Source organism: Haliotis rubra, unplaced genomic scaffold (genome assembly GCF_003918875.1).
Source record: "Haliotis rubra isolate DU_JTF1 unplaced genomic scaffold, ASM391887v1 Scf25, whole genome shotgun sequence".
Lineage (NCBI taxonomy): Eukaryota > Metazoa > Mollusca > Gastropoda > Lepetellida > Haliotidae > Haliotis > Haliotis rubra.
Window position 1 is genome coordinate 82,531 of NW_025766558.1, and position 19,435 is coordinate 101,965.

General features: G+C 42.4%; 1 protein-coding gene across 1 annotated transcript in view; it reads left to right on the forward strand.

The window, feature by feature from the left end:
• Window positions 1–19,435, forward strand: part of LOC124279302 (nesprin-1-like) — a 93,139-nt gene that overhangs the window by 1,522 nt on the left and 72,182 nt on the right. The window contains 2 exon segments of the mRNA XM_046715114.1: window positions 11,886–11,947; window positions 15,038–15,133. Of these exon segments, the coding sequence (XP_046571070.1) occupies window positions 11,886–11,947; window positions 15,038–15,133 (158 nt within the window).

Sequence of the window (19,435 nt, forward strand, 5' to 3'; positions counted from 1 at the left end):
TGTGCTGCATAGCAATTCTACATATTTCCCGAGATACATATGAATATTCTGACATGGAGAGTCTGCAGGATACACAGAGATCGTTGGGGCTGCCGACCTAAGGCTTCCTGGCTCGCCTCTGTTGGCATCTGCCTTCCACACAGGGAGGGGTGGGCTTAGCTTCACTCACCATTCCAGGTAATCAGGATATTGGCAGCAATCAGGCATATATGTTCATCAATGTTATTGGCCATGTGGTACACTGACATTGTGAATATGCCAGTGCCTTCCTCGCTCAACCACTACCTCCGACACTTGTTCGTTCGGTTCAATACAGTTAACTAACAGAAGTTAAGCTGATAGAAGCAGAACTACTTTCATCCCACTAAGAAACTTCTTTCATGTAGTGGCAATTAAAAATGTGTGGTTTCCTCTGGGCAGAGTTGCTCAAGTGTTGCCTTGTTCTGCCCGACCATGTCAAGTGTCTCCAGAGTTCCTGACCGTGTGTGTCAGTGCATGATACTCTGTGTCACTGTGTGTCATGTAACTTTGGACTGCAGGAAGTAGGAAGTGAAAGCTGTACATTTCCTCATTTGTGAGCTGAGGTAATTATCCGGCCAGGCTCCATTGAGGAGGCATCTCACCTATCACATACCAGGTGTTTATAGTGTTCATACCTTGTACACTTGATCGTGATGGGTCTTATACTGACACACATGGTTTACTGTTCTAGAATTCCCTAGCTTTAATCTGTGATAGACATAGGATTTTCCATTTGCTGAATCATAAACAATCTGATGTTTATTGTGTGTTCCCAAGGAGACACATCCTTGTGTTATTGGTTTTCAGACACTCATGAACATCCGTTGTTGTCTCAATTATCCCATGAATAAAACATGTCATTAACTTCGGAAAGATAACTTTATGCTGAACACAAGCCATCATTTTAGAATCTGCAAGGTCAGTGTGATACACCACCACTGGTTGTACTATGAGTATACTCGGTGACCTTCCAATGATGATCACCGGAACAAGTGCTGCTGTTGCTAAAGCAGTAATCATTCATTGCGGTGATCACCTTGTTTGTGGTGATTGACAGAGGTGAAATATAATCAGCTATACCTCCCCCTTACATGATTATTGATGGCAGGTATTTCATCATCACTGATGCCTAGTGGGAGGATTACCTGCAAGTTGAGAGCTGATGAATAGGCTGTATTATACTCAGTGTGTAAACAGGGGATTTATGTCAACAACAGCCAACATTAATGAGCTCTTGAGTATGACTTGAATGGGGTGCAGAGAATCAAACATTCATAATCATTATTGGATGCTTGACTAATATTTGTACAGGTAATGAAAGTGTTATGCCACCTTTTGTCTGGGTTGTAGCTGGGAGTTTGCCACAGTTACACACTGTAATTAACACAATTCATACCAGTCACTTGATTGCCACCTTACACCAATAGCTACAGTGCAGGTATACGATGAGTATTCCTAGAAAGCATTTACTTCACCACATAGTAAAACTCCGTGAAGTTCTTCTTGGTGATCATTGCTTGATGTACCAAATATGTTTTGGTTGTAGCAGGTAATCGTTAGTTGTAGCAGGTAATTGTTTTGGTTGTAACAGGTAATTGTTGGTTGTAGCAGGTAATTGTTGGTTGTAGCAGGTAATTGTTTTGGTTGTAACAGGTAATTGTTGGTTGTAACAGGTTATTGTTGGTTGTAGCAGGTAATTGTTTTGGTTGTAACACTACTAAGAGTAAATTGTTTTGGTTGTAGCAGGTAATTATTTTGGTTGTAACAAGTAATTGTTGAACATAGAGATTTTTTCTGGGTTACATCTTCTTTTTTATTCTTTTTTAAAAGAAGATGCTTAACCCAGAAAAAATCTCTATGTTCATCAAATATCATCTTCTAAAATGCCAATCAAGCATCTAAAGTAATTGTTGGTTGTAGCAGGTAATTGTTTGTTGCAGCAGGTAATTATCTAATGACGCTGGGAGCCTATCCTGCCATGGAATGGCAAGGCCAACCACCTTCTATAGTCCGTTTGGCTCAAAAGTGGACCGATGAATTGCAATCTAACTCGAAAACTAATAAACATAACATACTCAATGAAATGCTGATCATAATCAAAATATCATACCAACTCTGTGAGGTTTTTGCAGAATTTTTGTCCCAAAAATTAAAAAGTTGTTTAACAAACTATCATTAAAATATTGACACAGTTCACTGTTTGGTACGAGGGAGGAGTGCAGAGAAAGGGACAGCCAGGTGTTCGAGAAGCACGTTCACAGACAAAGTTATTTATTCATTAATCTGTGCTGTGCCGTCTCCATCCATTCTCGAACACCTGGCTGTCCCTTTCTCTGCACTCCCTCGTACCAAACAGTGAACTTTGTCAATATTTTAATGATAGATTGTTAAACAACTTTTTTAATTTTAGGACAAACATTCTGCGAAAACCTCACAGAGTTGGTATGATGTTTTGATTATGATCAGCGTTTCATTGAGTATGTTATGTTTATTAGTTTTCGAGTTAGATTGCAATTCATCGGTCCGCTTTTGAGCCAAACGGACTATAGCCATTGACTGCATTGCCCCTTCTGGCTATTTAGAACATATTTGTCTACTGTTTACATGAATCAAGGTCATAGGTGGAGATTTCAGCCATAAAGCATTACTTTCCTTTAACATTCAGTTTAGTTTGAGAGCACTGAGCTGTAACATTTAGTTTATCTGTTGTGTCCATTATCCCCAGAATTTGTAAAATGTTTTAGAACTATATATGGTTACTATAGAGACATGCTCTATAGGCCACTATGTTGTCATGGTGACGATTGATGTTTTTCCTCAATGCTGAGTGCGTGCCAGAGAGTTGAGGGTGGTTCTGCCTGGATGCACACCAGCGACCTGCGTGGGTCGATGTTGAGGAGGCAGGCAACTGATGCTGCCATGCATGAGCAGATCAGCCTGTGATAGTCGTGTTTCTTATCCCCTTAAACGCATCTGTTGATCCAGTCATTCATATTTTATTAGCCTGAGCTAAGAGGTTTGTGTAGATACTTTCAACAGAAACTGTATGTATGTTACATCAAGGAAATCATAAATATTGACAAATAATAATTTATCTTTGCCTTTAGTGTTTGTAGCAAAAGTGTGTTCTCACAACTCATACACAATGATCATTGGGCCGAACGCTGCTAAAGTATAATTACTGTGTTACCCAGTGGAACAAATCACTTTGTAAATAGCAACAAAAATGCTTAAGGAGGCTGTCTCCTAGCATGCAGTGATAACTGATATATACCCTGGCTTTAGTGGACTTTGGACATTCATGCAGTGAAAACTCATACATACACCAGCTGTGAACATCAGCTCAGTGATTACTGATATATACACTGGCTTTGGTAGACTGTGGACATCCACGAGCAGTGAAAACTCATACATACACCAGCTGTGGACATCAGCTCAGTGATTACTGATATATACACTGGCTTTGGTAGACTGTGGACATCCATGCAGTGAAAACTCATACATACACCAGCTGTGGACATCAGCTCAGTGATAACTGATATATACACTGGCTTTACAAGGTAGTGGACATCCATGCAGTGAAAACTCATACATACACCAGCTGTAGACATCAGCTCAGTGATTACTGATATATACACTGGCTTTGGTAGACTGTGGACATCCATGCAGTGAAAACTCATACATACACCAGCTGTGGACATCAGCTCAGTGATTACTGATATATACACTGGCTTTGGTAGACTGTGGACATCCATGCAGTGAAAACTCATACATACACCAGCTGTGGACATCAGCTCAGTGATTACTGATATATACACTGGCTTTGGTAGACTGTGGACATCCATGCAGTGAAAACTCATACATACACCAGCTGTGGACATCAGCTCAGTGATTACTGATATATACACTGGCTTTGGTAGACTGTGGACATCCATGCAGTGAAAACTCATACATACACCAGCTGTGGACATCAGCTCAGTGATTACTGATATATACACTGGCTTTGGTAGACTGTGGACATCCATGCAGTAAAAAAAACCCACCGAACATACACCAGCTGTGGACATCAGCTCAGTGATAACTGATATATACACTGGCTTTACAAGGTAGTGGACATTTATGCAGTGAAAACTCATACATACACCAGCTGTAGACATCAGCTCAGTGATTACTGATATATACACTGGCTTTGGTAGACTGTGGACATCCATGCAGTGAAAACTCATACATACACCAGCTGTGGACATCAGCTCAGTGATTACTGATATATACACTGGCTTTGGTAGACTGTGGACATCCATGCAGTGAAAACTCATACATACACCAGCTGTGGACATCAGCTCAGTGATAACCAATATATACACTGGCTTTGGTAGACTGTGGACATCCATGCAGTGAAAACTCATACATACACCAGCTGTGGACATCAGCTCAGTGATAACTGATATATACACTGGCTTTACAAGGTAGTGGACATCCATGCAGTGAAAACTCATACATACACCAGCTGTAGACATCAGCTCAGTGATTACTGATATATACACTGGCTTTGGTAGACTGTGGACATCCATGCAGTGAAAACTCATACATACACCAGCTGTGGACATCAGCTCAGTGATAACTGATATATACACTGGCTTTACAAGGTAGTGGACATCCATGCATTGAAAACTCATACATACACCAGCTTTGGACATCAGCTCAGTGATAACTGATAAAATATTTCAATTAGTTCCACAACATTTGTGATGACAGTATTTGAGAATGTGATTGGTTTTATATCATTATATAGAACAGGCATATACTCAGGAGCATCTGATTGTTGGAGCATTTCAGAAGTTGTTAATCATTTAGCTTTCAGGCAGAAGTGGAAAGTCTCTAACAGCCAAGTTGCTCTAAAGTGTCCCAAGTTGGGATTCTGCTTTGTCTGTGAATCAATATCCCCCGCATTGTCTGTGAAGACAGCCAGGCTAGAGTCCCATTAATAGATTAATTATCTTAGACGCAGGCTTTGTAGGTGTGGATTGATCAGCGGCGAGATTGGCCTTTTATGGGCATCACAAGCCTGCTTTCATGGCCATTATCAGTGATGATTGACTTGCTTGTCCTCATAGAAATCATGTTGATATGTACACCACTGACATGTCACATACCATGTTTACTTGTGTTGTACACCACTCACATGTCACATGCCATGTTTACTTGTGATGTACATAGCTGACATGTCACATGCCATGTTTACTTGTGTTGTACATAGCTGACATGTCACATGCCATGTTTACTTGTGTTGTACATAGCTGACATGTCACATGTGTTGTACATAGCTGACATGTCACATGCCATGTTTACTTGTGATGTACATAGCTGACATGTCACATGCCATGTTTACTTGTGTTGTACACTGCTCACATGTCACCTGCCATGTTTACTTGTGTTGTACACTGTCACATGTCACATGCCATGTTTACTTGTGTTGTACATCGCTGACATGTCACATGCCATGTTTACTTGTCACATGCCCTGTTTACTTGTGTTGTACATAGCTCACATGTCACATGCCCTGTTTACTTGTGTTGTACACTGCTCACATGTCACCTGCCATGTTTACTTGTGTTGTACACATGCTCACATGTCACATGTCCTGTTTACTTGTGTTGTACATAGCTGACATGTCACATGCCCTGTTTACTTGTGTTGTACATCGCTCACATGTCACATGTGTTGTACATAGCTGACATGTCACATGCCATGTTTACTGTTCATCCATATATTGTTATCCTTCCTTACTGCTCCAACTTCTAGATGTCTCTCAAAGAAGTCATGTTTACAGTTGTCACTCTACTTAATGTTTACTGTCTGGAAATATATCACTAATAGAAATAAAGCAAAAACTCTCCATTACATTAGCCATGAGCCGCAGTGAGGTGGGTGATGCAGTGGAACATGAGGACATTAGACTGGCTTCATTGGAGAAGAGTTTGCCTGAAACCCTGGTGCATGATTCCTGACATTCAACATTCAGAGCAGGGTGGAGTTTTATCTGCAACTGCTTAGCACATGTGTCAGAAAGTAGCTGCGTCCATTGTTGCTATTGTTAGACAGGGTTGTGTTCTGAGACCTGCCTGCAGCACCAGGCTCACCCTCACATGGGAAATGTGATGCCCCTTTAACTGCAGTGGATGATTAATTGCTGATGAAAAAGCCCTCCTGCCTCCACATTTCACTTTTCCTCTTGGGTTAGATGCTCACATATCTGCCCTGTTGTTCAACATCAGCATTACCCCACCCTCAGCTGACCTCTAACGTCTATTGCGACATCACCCATGGAGGGACCAGGATAGTAATAAAACAGTTTGCCTCATCTGTTCAATGAGTATTTTCTAGTTCACATTTAATGTTCAGGGAACAGTTGTTACTGAGCTTCTATAACTGAATCACACAATGTTCTTGATGATTAAGTTAAGAGATTACCTGTAAGTGTGTTGTAAACCAGTTGTGTGAAGTCCCTGGTCCTGGTGGTCTGTAAGCCATCTGTAGGACCTCTTTCTCCATCACTATCCCAGGCCTCTATGATGCAGACCTGCTCACAGATTCATGTAATGTTTGTGGAGTAAACACTCCTGGATGGAGCATCATACAGGTTTTGTTTGGTCTTTCATTTAGAGGTTTGCATCAGGTTGTGACTAGCATTGGGGGGAACCTGTTGTATTGAAGCTGTGTCTCTCCACCCCTCGTTGGCATCCGGAGCTGGTCTATCTATAGCCACATGTAAACATATACCCACTGACATTTGTGGAGGCAGAGGAAACACATATAGCTTCTACATTGACGTGATGGAGTCTGTACCCCAACTCCAGCCTCACACCATCCTCACAGATTCAGGTGGGTTGTAGAGCACCTTGTGTTAGTACAATGATAGCTACATCGGCCCCAGGTAACAGCAGCAGGGTCAGGTGGGGACCAGGTGGTGAGCAGGTTGGGCAGGGTCGAGTGGATGGAACATCCACCATTGTTGGCTGAAAAGTCAATCCATGATTCATGCCACCAACTCTGATTGTGTGAATCCTTATAGTTCCATGGATTTAAAGATTCAGATTTCTTTGACCCATTTGGAAGTGTATGTGAAGTATATTGACACATCACTGCCTGTTGTTGCAGATAACTCAGTTGTTTCCACACAGAAAACGCTACTGTATACATACTGCAAACATACTTTGTTGCCGTGTGCCAGTGTTATGGGTAGTCATTGCCAGTCACTGCATTTTCTGTTAGTATCTGGGTCATTGCTTCCCTGTTTCCAGTAGCTGGGTCATTGCCGCCTCTGTTGTCACTTGCCGCCACTGTTGTCACTTGCCGCCTCTGTTGTCACTTGCCGCCGCTGCGGTCCAGTAGATAGTGTGCCTGTATTGGGCGCATCTGTTATCCTGATCACCTCATACTGAAAGGTGTTACAAGATGTTATCCTCCCATCATCACAGTAGCATCCAGTGATTGAAGTAGTTTGGTCATCATGACCTGTTATCAGTTGTAAGGTCATCGTGACCTGTCGTCAGCAGTTGGGTCATTGTGATCCGTTGTCAATGTGAATGTATACTGAAACACATAATACAACAACAAAATGCACAATGAACTGAAAATAATGACAAGACAATAGTTTTATAGTATGTTTTGAAATAAATATATTATTGTCTTTGCTCACCTCATCTCTTAATACCTAGAACAATTTATTTAATTTTTTGTGGTCATTCTGACAAATAGGTTTTTAAATTGTGTCACTATAGTAAGCCTTTGTAATGATGGGGATTGAGTGGTCAGGTTGGCTGCTGAATATTAATATGATGTCAAGGGTGATGTCTGTATTGGGGACTGATGTCAAGGGTGATGTCTGTATTGGGGACTGATGTCAAGGGTGATGTCTGTATTGGGGACTGATGTCAAGGGTGATGTCTGTATTGGGGACTGATGTCAAGGGTGATGCTTGTATTGGGGACTGATGTCAAGGGTGATGTCTGTATTGGGACTGACAAGGGTGATGTATTGGGGACTGATGTCAAGGGTGAAGGGTGATGTCTGTATTATTGGGGACTGATGTCAAGGGTGATGCTTGTATTGGGGACTGATGTCAAGGGTGATGTATTGGGGACTGATGTCAAGGGTGATTGGGGACTGATGTCAAGGGTGATGCTTGTATTGGGGACTGATGTCAAGGGTGATGTCTGTATTGGGGACTGATGTCAAGGGTGATGCTTGTATTGGGGACTGATGTCAAGGGTGATGCTTGTATTGGGGACTGATGTCAAGGGTGATGCTTGTATTGGGGACTGATGTCAAGGGTGATGCTTGTATTGGGGACTGATGTCAAGGGTGATGCTTGTATTGGGGACTGATGTCAAGGGTGATGCTTGTATTGGGGACTGATGTCAAGGGTGATGCAAGGGACTGATGTCAAGGGTGATGCTTGTATTGGGGACTGATGTCAAGGGTGATGCTTGTATTGGGGACTGATGTCAAGGGTGATGGTGATGGGGACTGATGTCAAGGGTGATATTGTATTGGGGACTGATGTCAAGGGTGATGCTTGTATTGGGGACTGATGTCAAGGGTGATGTCTGTATTGGGGACTGATGTCAAGGGTGATGCTTGTATTGGGGACTGATGTCAAGGGTGATGTCTGTATTGGGGACTGATGTCAAGGGTGATGTCTGTATTGGGGACTGATGTCAAGGGTGATGTCTGTATTGGGACTGATGTCAAGGGTGATGTCTGTATATTGGGACTGATGTCAAGGGTGATGCCTGTATTGGGGACTGATGTCAAGGGTGATGCTTGTATTGGGGACTGATGTCAAGGGTGATGCTTGTATTGGGGACTGATGTCAAGGGTGATGCTTGTATTGGGGACTGATGTCAAGGGTGATGTCTGTATTGGGGACTGATGTCAAGGGTGATGCTTGTATTGATGCTTGGGACTGATGTCAAGGGTGATGCTTGTATACTGATGTTGTATTGGGACTGATGTCAAGGGTGATGTCTGTATTGGGGACTGATGTCAAGGGTGATGCTTTGTATTGGGGACTGATGTCAATTGGGGACTGATGTCAAGGGTGATGTCTGTATTGGGACTGATGTCAAGGGTGATGCTTGTATTGGGGACTGATGTCAAGGGTGATGCTTGTATTGGGGACTGATGTCAAGGGTGATGCTTGTATTGGGGACTGATGTCAAGGGTGATGCTTGTATTGGGACTGATGTCAAGGGTGATGTGTATTGGGGACTGATGTCTGTATTGGGACTGATGTCAAGGGTGATGTCTGTATTGGGACTGATGTCAAGGGTGATGTCTTGTATTGGGGACTGATGTCAAGGGTGATGCTTGTATTGGGGACTGATGTCAAGGGTGATGCCTGTATTGGGGACTGATGTCAAGGGTGATGCTTGTTTTGGGGACTGATGTCAAGGGTGATGCTTGTATTGGGGACTGATGTCAAGGGTGATGCCTGTATTGGGGACTGATGTCAAGGGTGATGCTTGTATTGGGGACTGATGTCAAGGGTGATGCTTGTATTGGGGACTGATGTCAAGGGTGATGTCTGTATTGGGGACTGATGTCAAGGGTGATGTCTGTATTGGGGACTGATGTCAAGGGTGATGTCTGTATTGGGGACTGATGTCAAGGGTGATGTCTGTATTGGGGACTGATGTCAAGGGTGATGTCTGTATTGGGGACTGATGTCAAGGGTGATGCTTGTATTGGGGACTGATGTCAAGGGTGATGCTTGTATTGGGGACTGATGTCAAGGGTGATGTCTGTATTGGGACTGATGTCAAGGGTGATGCTTGTATTGGGGACTGATGTCAAGGGTGATGTCTGTATTGGGGACTGATGTCAAGGGTGATGCTTGTATTGGGGACTGATGTCAAGGGGTGAAGGGTGATGTCTGCCTGTATTGGGGACTGATGTCAAGGGTGATGCTTGTATTGGGGTGATGTCTGATGTATTGGGGACTGATGTCAAGGGTGATGTCTGTATTGGGGACTGATGTCAAGGGTGATGCTTGTGTATTGGGGGGACTGATGTCAAGGGTGATGCTTGTATTGGGGACTGATGTCAAGGGTGATGCTTGTATTGGGGACTGATGTCAAGGGTGATGTCTGTATTGGGGACTGATGTCAAGGGTGATGTCTGTATTGGGGACTGATGTCAAGGGTGATGCTCTGTATTGGGGACTGATGTCAAGGGTGATGCTTGTATTGGGGACTGATGTCAAGGGTGATGCTTGTATTGGGGACTGATGTCAAGGGTGATGTCTGTATTGGGGACTGATGTCAAGGGTGATGCTTGTATTGGGGACTGATGTCAAGGGTGATGCTTGTATTGGGGACTGATGTCAAGGGTGATGCCTTCCAATTTCACCTCTGGCTATAATACTTGGCACAAACCTACCAAGGTGCATACATTCTATGCAAAATGTATCATGAACTTGTTTAATATTAAGTGCAGGGTGGAATCCCCAAATTTCTGTACCAAACAACAATATGAAATAAAACATTTAGTGGCAAATTGTGAAAGTTAAAAACCTTTGATTTCAACATACATAATACTTTGTAGGGATGTTTGCATTGGGACCTGCTAGTGTAACAAGGGAAAGTTGGACTGCTGTTGATGAGATGGTGTTTGATAATATTGTCATTCTGTTGATGAGATGATGTTTTGATAGTATTGTCATGCTGTTGATGAGATGGTGTTTGATAATATTGTCATGCTGTTGATGAGATGGTGTTTGATGATATTGTCATGCTGTTGATGAGATGGTGTTTGATGATATTGTCATGCTGTTGATGAGATGGTGTTTTGATAGTATTGTCATGCTGTTGATGAGATGGTGTTTGATAATATTGTCATGCTGTTGATGAGATGGTGTTTGATAATATTGTCATGCTGTTGATGAGATGGTGTTTGATGATATTGTCATGCTGTTGATGACATGGTGTTTGATGATATTGTCATGCTGTTGATGAGATGGTGTTTGATCATATTGTCATGCTGTTGATGACATGGTGTTTGATGATATTGTCATGCTGTTGATGACATGGTGTTTGATCATATTGTCATGCTGTTGAGATGGTGTTTGATCATATCGTCATGCTGTTGATGACATGGTGTTTGATCATATTGTCATGCTGTTGATTAGATGGTGTTTGATCATATTGTCATACTGTTGATGACATGGTGTTTGATGATATTGTCATGCTGTTGATGACATGGTGTTTGATGATATTGTCATACTGTTGATGACATGGTGTTTGATGATATTGTCATGCTGTTGATGACATGGTGTTTGATGACATTGTCATGCTGTTGATGACATGGTGTTTGATGATATTGTCATGCTGTTGATGACATGGTGTTTGATGATATTGTCATGCTGTTGATGACATGGTATTTTATCATATTGTCATGCTGTTGATGAGATGGTGTTTGATCATATTGTCATGCTGTTGATGAGATGGTGTTTGATCATATTGTCATACTGTTGATGACATGGTGTTTGATGATATTGTCATGCTGTTGATGAGATGGTGTTTGATCATATTGTCATACTGTTGATGACATGGTGTTTGATCATATTGTCATGCTGTTGATGACATGGTGTTTGATGATATTGTCATGCTGTTGATGAGATGGTGTTTGATGATATTGTCATGCTGTTGATGACATGGTGTTTGATCATATTGTCATGCTGTTGATGAGATGGTGTTTGATGATATTGTCATGCTGTTGATGACATGGTGTTTGATCATATTGTCATACTGTTGATGACATGGTGTTTGATCATATTGTCATGCTGCTCTCCTTTGTTTCAGATGAGCAGGAGAGGGTACAGAAGAAAACCTTCACCAACTGGATGAACACATACCTCCGACAGGTGAGTAGCATTGACAAAACACTCACAGAATCCTTCATAGTTGAGCACCGTTGATGTTCACTGGAAGTGTACATTTTCACATGTTCGATTTGTTATGGTAAAACTTTTATAGATATTTAAAGACATCAACATAAAAAACATATATAATTGTTTTGCATGATAATGTTGCCTCAGGAGAGGTTCACACCCCAGTGTAGGAGTATCTGATCCTGTGTGAATGACTTATTGATTCCTGCAACTACCTGCAATGAAATACCTGCCTACAGTGTTCCTGATTTGTCAGTCATATGCTTTTTGCTATGGGACTAATTGTCAGCTTTCCTAATGGCGACACTAATGATTAGGATCAGTTGTAAACCGATGGTGTTAGGAAGTCCTCAGTTCAGGTAGAATATGTGAAGTAGTTTCCATGTCCTGTGATACCTGGTGTAGGATTGCCAGTGTTCAGGGGGCCGTCTACTGTAATTAGCAGTCCGGGATTACAGTATTGATTGTCAATGATTCAGCGCTGAACAGTTCTGTTGGAGAACGAGGCCAGGTATTTATTGATGTTGGACTGAAAGGAAGCCTCTTTGACAGAGAGTAGATGTTGGTATGGATGTGTTCTGAATAAATCAATGGTACAATTACCTACAGTCATCAATCAGGTACTGGTCTATTATTCCTCTCATCACTCAATCATTGTCATAGAAGTATCCAGGGGGGGGCGGACACCTGTACCTTTCACACTTTCCCAATCCTGCATTTTCATGGGTTTATGGTGATGTCGAAGCTGTATGGGGCCTCTTATCACAGTGATTGCTGTATGAAGTCTCCAGGCACTGTAATGTCTATTGTAGGTTTCCAGGGGCTATTGTGGCTATATGAGGTCTCCAGGCACTGTAATGTCTATTGTAGGTCTCTAGGGGCTATTGTGGCTATATGAGGTCTCCTGGCACTGTAATGTCTATTGTAGGTCTCTAGGGGCTATTGTGGCTATATGAGGTCTGGGGGCCAGGCACTGTAATGTCTATTGTAGGTCTCTAGGGGCTATTGTGGCTATATGAGGTCTCCAGGCACTGTAATGTCTATTGTAGGTCTCTAGGGGCTATTGTGGCTATATATATGAGGTCTCCAGGCACTGTAATGTCTATTGTAGGTCTCCAGGGGCTATTGTGGCTATATGAGGTCTCCAGGCACTGTAATGTCTATTGTAGGTCTCCAGGGGCTATTGTGGGTATATGAGGTCTCCAGGCACTGTAATGTCTATTGTAGGTCCCTATGGGCTATTGTGGCTCTATGAGGTCTCCTGGCACTGTAATGTCTATTGTAGGTCTCTAGGGGCTATTGTGGCTATATGAGGTCTCCTGGCACTGTAATGTCTATTGTAGGTCTCCAGGGGCTATTGTGGCTATATGATGGTGGTGGTGGTGGAATTGGGTTTAGGCACTGTCGTGTTTGAGAATATAGGAGGTCTCCATGCAATGGCTATGGCGTGCTAGGGGCTATTGTGGTATATGAGGTCTCCAGGCACTGTAATGTCTATGCTTGGGCTACTAGCCCAGAGGTCAGGCACTGGTTTTATAGTGCTAGCCCACTGAGGATACCAGGCACTGTAATGCTATTGAAGGCATGGAATGAAGTCTCCAGGCACAGACACATTATACTGACTCGTCTCCGACCAGTCCTTGATCTCCAGGCTGTAACATTAATGCCGGTCTCCAGGCAGTGGACCAACAAGTACCAGGCACTGTAATGTCATTTTGGTATGGCGCTATGAGGATGTCTATTGTAGGGGGCTATTGTGGAACCATAACCTTCAGGGGCACTGTAATGCAGGCATTGTAGGTCTCCAGGGCTATTGTGGCTATATGAGGTCTCAGGCACTGTAATGTCTATTGTAGGTCTCTAGGGCTATTGTGGCTATATGAGGTCTCCAGGCACTGTAATGTCTATTGTAGGTCTCCAGGGGCTATTGTGGCTATATGAGGTCTCCAGGCACTGTAATGTCTATTGTAGGTCTCCAGGGGCTATTGTGGCTATATGAGGTCTCCAGGCACTGTAATGTCTATTGTAGGTCTCCAGGGGCCATTGTGGCTATATGAGGTCTTCAGGCACTGTAATGTCTATTGTGGCTATATAGGAGGTCTCTGTCCATTGTAGGTCTCCAAGGGCCATTGTTGCTATATGGAGTCTCCAGTCACTGGTAATGGCTATGTAGGGTCTCCAGGCACTGTCATGTCTATTGTAGGTCTCCAGGGGCCATTCAGGGTCTCCAGTCACTGTAATGGCTATGTAAGGTCTCCAGTCACTGTAATGGGTATATGAAGCGTCCAGTCACTGTAATGGCTATGTAGGGTCTCCAGTCACTGTAATGGCTATACTGGGTCTCCAGTCACTGTGACCCATGTAGGTCCGGGTTAGAATATTGATCTTCAATAACCCATGCTTGTCGTAAGAGGCGACTAACGGGATCGAGTTGTCAGGCTCGCTGACTTGGTTGACACATGTCATCGGTTCCCAATTGGGCAGATCGATGCTCATGTTGGTGATCACTGAATTGTCTGGTCCAGACTCGATTATTTACAGACCGCCACCATATAGCTGGAATATTGCTGAGTGCGGCGTAAAACTGAGCTCACTCACTCACTCCAGTCACTGTAATTGGGGGACTGGTGTCCCTGTCATGATATTGCTGGAATATTGCTAAATGCGGCACATACCCACACTCACTCGCTCAGTGTAATGTCTGTACAGTGCCTCCATTCACTGTTACAGCTTTTTGAGGTCCCTAGGTTTCGTTATGGCTGTTTGGGGTCTTCAGTTGCTGTAGGGGCATATAGTCTACAGTTGCTTACAGTCAGGGCCCGTTCCTCAAAAGCGATCGTAGCGCTCAGTCTGTCGTAAGTCTATGTTAGAGTATGGGAGTTACGATCATCTTAGCGCTACGATCGCTTTGAGGAACGGGGCCCTGGTCATTTAGGCAAGTACAGCTCCTCATCTGAGGGTCAATGTCTTGTTTACGTTACAAGTGGATGCTGTAGACTTTACACGTGGTGTGTCTTCCTGTTCACTTGTTATGCTAAAATTGTGAAACTGTGTTTGTTGCAGAGGGACCAACCATTGAAAGTTGACAACTTGTTTGAAGAGATTAAAGATGGAGTGGCGCTTCTGTGTCTACTGGAGGTGCTATCAGGGGAGAAACTGGTGTGTATTGAGTGTGCCATCTTGTCTCCAACCCTCCAACAATGTATGCCTGAGCCATGTGACACTGTGGTAACTGAAACACTTAGGAAACATAACAAAGCACAAGATGTGTCTCAAATACCTCGCTTAGCAGCTGGGCATGGTTGTAATCATTAAACCTTCAACATTGAAGACCACTTCAAATTCCCCAGACTGACACTGTATGTTTTGCAGATCTGACTAGATGTCCCATAACTGATATTGCTGGAATACTAGATGTGTCTCAAAACTCCAGTACGTCAGTCGCTTAGCAGCTAAGCATGCTTGTAATCATTAAACCTTCAAATTGTGTTCCACTTCAAATCCAGACTGAACCTTATTTTGCAGATATCTGACTAGATGTCCCATAATACATCTTACTAGATGTGTCTCAGTGTCCCATAATACATCTGACTAGATGTGTCTCAGTGTCCCATAATACATCTGACTAGATGTGTCTCAGTGTCCCATAATACATCTGACTAGATGTGTCTCAGTGTCCCGTAATACATCTGACAAGATGTGTCTCAGTGTCCCATAATACATCTGACTAGATGTGTCTCAGTGTCCCATAATACATCTGACAAGATGTGTCTCAGTGTCCCGTAATACATCTGACAAGATGTGTCCCAGTGTCTGCTAGTGGGAGACCAGTGCAATAATGACCGTTCATGACACGTAGCAGAGGATTACTGTAACTGGTTAGGCATGTAAACAGGGTAAAGGCATGTTTATTGTTAGTGTATGCCGCAACAAAGAGAGGCTTGTATGCCTGAGTGAACTGTTGGTTTTATGTAAGAGAGAGTCAACTGACAAATGGATTAGAGTTATGAAGATACTGACATGTATTGACAAAGTAGCCTCCATACTACATGTACAGGCCCTGCTGTGTAACTGAAGGATTAAACTCAGGTTATTGATGTCAGTGTGTTTCACGGATATGGGACTCATACTTATTATAAGAATTGATCAGGTTTGGGTGTCCGATCTACCTCCTAGTTACTGGGTTTCCCAGCCCAGACTCAAAATGCTTCATGGACATAATGAATTAATGGGTGAGCATGAATTTCATTGTGCTGGTAGACAAACCAAAACCACTTACACAGGTATGCATACAACAAGCATATGCTCACAAACACATGCACACATTTTTCAGTGTCAGTGTGCAGTTATTTTGCTGCTTGAAACAGGCAGATACCTGTCTGTTCCTACTTACAGAAACTTTGGCTGGCAAATTAGATGTAGTGATATTTTAATCAGGTATTTGGTAGTCAATAAGACTTGTCCTCCGCATGATGCCTGGAAGATGGTGGAATGATTGAGTGTTCCAGGACTGTAAGTGTCACCTAGTTACAGTAATTACTGATGTGGGGAGACATTAGCAGACAAGCAGATTAATCAATGAAGGGACACAGTCTCCTTCAGTCATTTAATTATTAAATGTCCCAGAGATGGTTTCCCGCCCTGGAGAAGACAGGTCTTATCTCGTCACTGCTGTGGCGGCTGGGTACGTGGTGTGGGGCGATCTGTCAGATAGTCTACAGCACCCGGGCCACATACCTGGATTTCCACCACTCTCCTGCAGACAACTGGAAACCAGATAGCAGACATTGTTTTGTGTGGCATGAAATCACTGAGATTTAGTGTGCATGGAGTGGGTTGGCACGTTGCCAGAGGCCAGATTGAGAGGGGTACATAATCACGTAGAGAAACTTGATCTCTGATATCAGGTCCATGGCTATTGATTGTGACAAATCACGACTCACTTCACTTCATTCCAGCTCCCCCACCACCTCGTCCCGCTCAGGTTTAATCACATACCCCCACCTGCCCATTCCAACCAAATGACCGACTTAAGGGGGATTAATGATTGTTCTGATAACCCCATTCTGTGTTCAGTAAACTGTCTACCTTTTATGTGTAATATATATTGTGTTCAGTACACCATCTACCTTATGTTCAATAAACCATCCACCTTGTGTGTACTATAACTTGTGTTCAACAAACCATCCACCTTGTGTGTACTATAACTTGTGTTCAATAAACCATTCACCTTGTGTGTATTATAACCTTGGGAGATGCAGATATAACTTGTTAAATCAGTCCAATGTGTTTCTTACTCTATTAGAATTACATGCTTTCTTTTCGTGACTTATGAGTTGTTAGATTGTTTGATAATAGAATCCATAGAAACACTTGTGTGTAGTTTAGTTTCAAGGACACAGTGTAGAAGTAATGGCAGTACCACAAGGTTAGCGTTGACTAATCTCTCCAGTGATATGCACCTCAAGGTCAAACATGGCCAGGTCTCTTACTGAGTTGGTTCCAAGTTGCAAGTTATATTTTACAGCGGACATGATTTTCAGTATATGCTATCTCAAATGTTGTTGCCATGGTTTTATGTGTATATGTATGTGTTGGATATTCTTGTGTAGGTATATGACCTTGCCTTGAGCACATACACAGGAATACATGGACCTGTTGATGGTGGTCTTCTAGCTGGAGTTCAGATAAACCATGCCTAGGTTATTATGTAATGAAAAAGTCCTGAGAATCTGTCCTGATTTGTTTTATTAAAGGTCACATGCAACGTAAAACCACAACTTTGCAGATTCTGATACCTTCGGTATGGACTTACGAAACAAAGCGTCATAAAATGCAAATTCAACTTATAAAGTTGAAAAATAGCGATGAAAAAAAGCATGCGAAATCGGAGTTCAAGCGTTTCACTAATTTTTTAAGCCCGACTTTTCTGGGGAATACGGGTTTCAACAGCTGGGCTCGGCTCGCTATGCGATCGCGCGAGTGAAATGGGTTAAAGCGCAACTTGGGCGGGCTGTCACAAGTGAATACTTTCGGAGAAGGCTTTAGTTTGAGCTATTTTCATAATGTTTTGTTGATATCTCACAGGCACGAGAGCTTTTTATATGTTATGACAGTAAATAAACTGTTTATATAATTTCATTTGTCTATTTCACCACCACGTTCTTCTTGCGAATCACTTTCTCAGTTAGATGCCAAAGCAATGTCATTATTTAGCGTTGACACAATTTCTAACTGTGATATAGATATCAATAGCTGTCTGAATAAAACTCAATGTCTTGTTTATTGACACCTGTGTGTCACTGCCTGCCTGTCTGCTAATGACAATATTCAATACACAACTGCGATCACTGACCACATGCAATTTGAACTTAACACCAATCAGGCTATACACCATAAACAAAGCGCGCCATTGATTTATGGCCCACGAAGTTAGAGTCTCTGTCACATTATGTAATTACACAGACAGGCAGGTGTGATACTTGAACACATGACATGTTATGATGTCTGTTGATTGCAAAATGTTATACACAAAAATGAGCATGTATTTACAAAACCCAACATCTCTATATACACACACAATGAGCGTGAAGGCAGCATCTGCTAATGAACCAGCCGTTACACTTGAGTGCACACCCACCAGCTCTGACTGGGTTGGTATCCCGGCTGCAAGCCGTTTGAGGGAGGTAAACCCAAGTACAAAATATTGCACTTTTTGATTTGCGATTATCGCGGCTTATAATTTTGTTAATATGTTTTTCATAATCAGCAATGCATATTATATGTCATGAAGAAGTGATAACTGTGTTTTAATTATGTTTGATTTTTTGGTAGACATGTTGCGATTCACATGCATATTTGGTGAATCAAATCGAAGTATGGCGTACACCGCAACCCATTGAATTCAAGTCTTTAATCATGGTCACTAGAATCAAATATTTAAGAGTATTTTTAAAGAGAAATTGTTTTTACTTGGGACTAGTTTGTTTTATCCCCGGCATCTAATGCGGAGGGATATAGTCCCCTCGTCCGTCCGTCCAATCAATCATTTTGTTTCAGAGCATAACTCAAAAACCGTGCAATATTTTTTCAACAAAACTTGGTAGATATATCAAACAGAACCTTAAGTGGTGCCTTTTGCTATTTGCAGATTTTTGGCATTTTTATTTTTCCCGGTTTCCATGGAAACGATTAGGACTTAGCCCCAAAAGGGAGGGGTGGGCTTCATTTCCGGTGCACAACTCGAAAAGCGTTCAGTATCTTTTAACAGAACTTGGCAGATATATTAGGCAAATTTTGAAATGGTGCCTTTTTTGCTATTTACAGATATTTGGCATTTATATTTCTCATGATTTCCATGGAAACGATTTGGACATAGTTTAGAAAAAAGTCAAGCTGGACTTTAAGTAACTGTCAGATGATTTGTTTTTTAAAATATGTGGGGGCCGGGGGCATATGTCA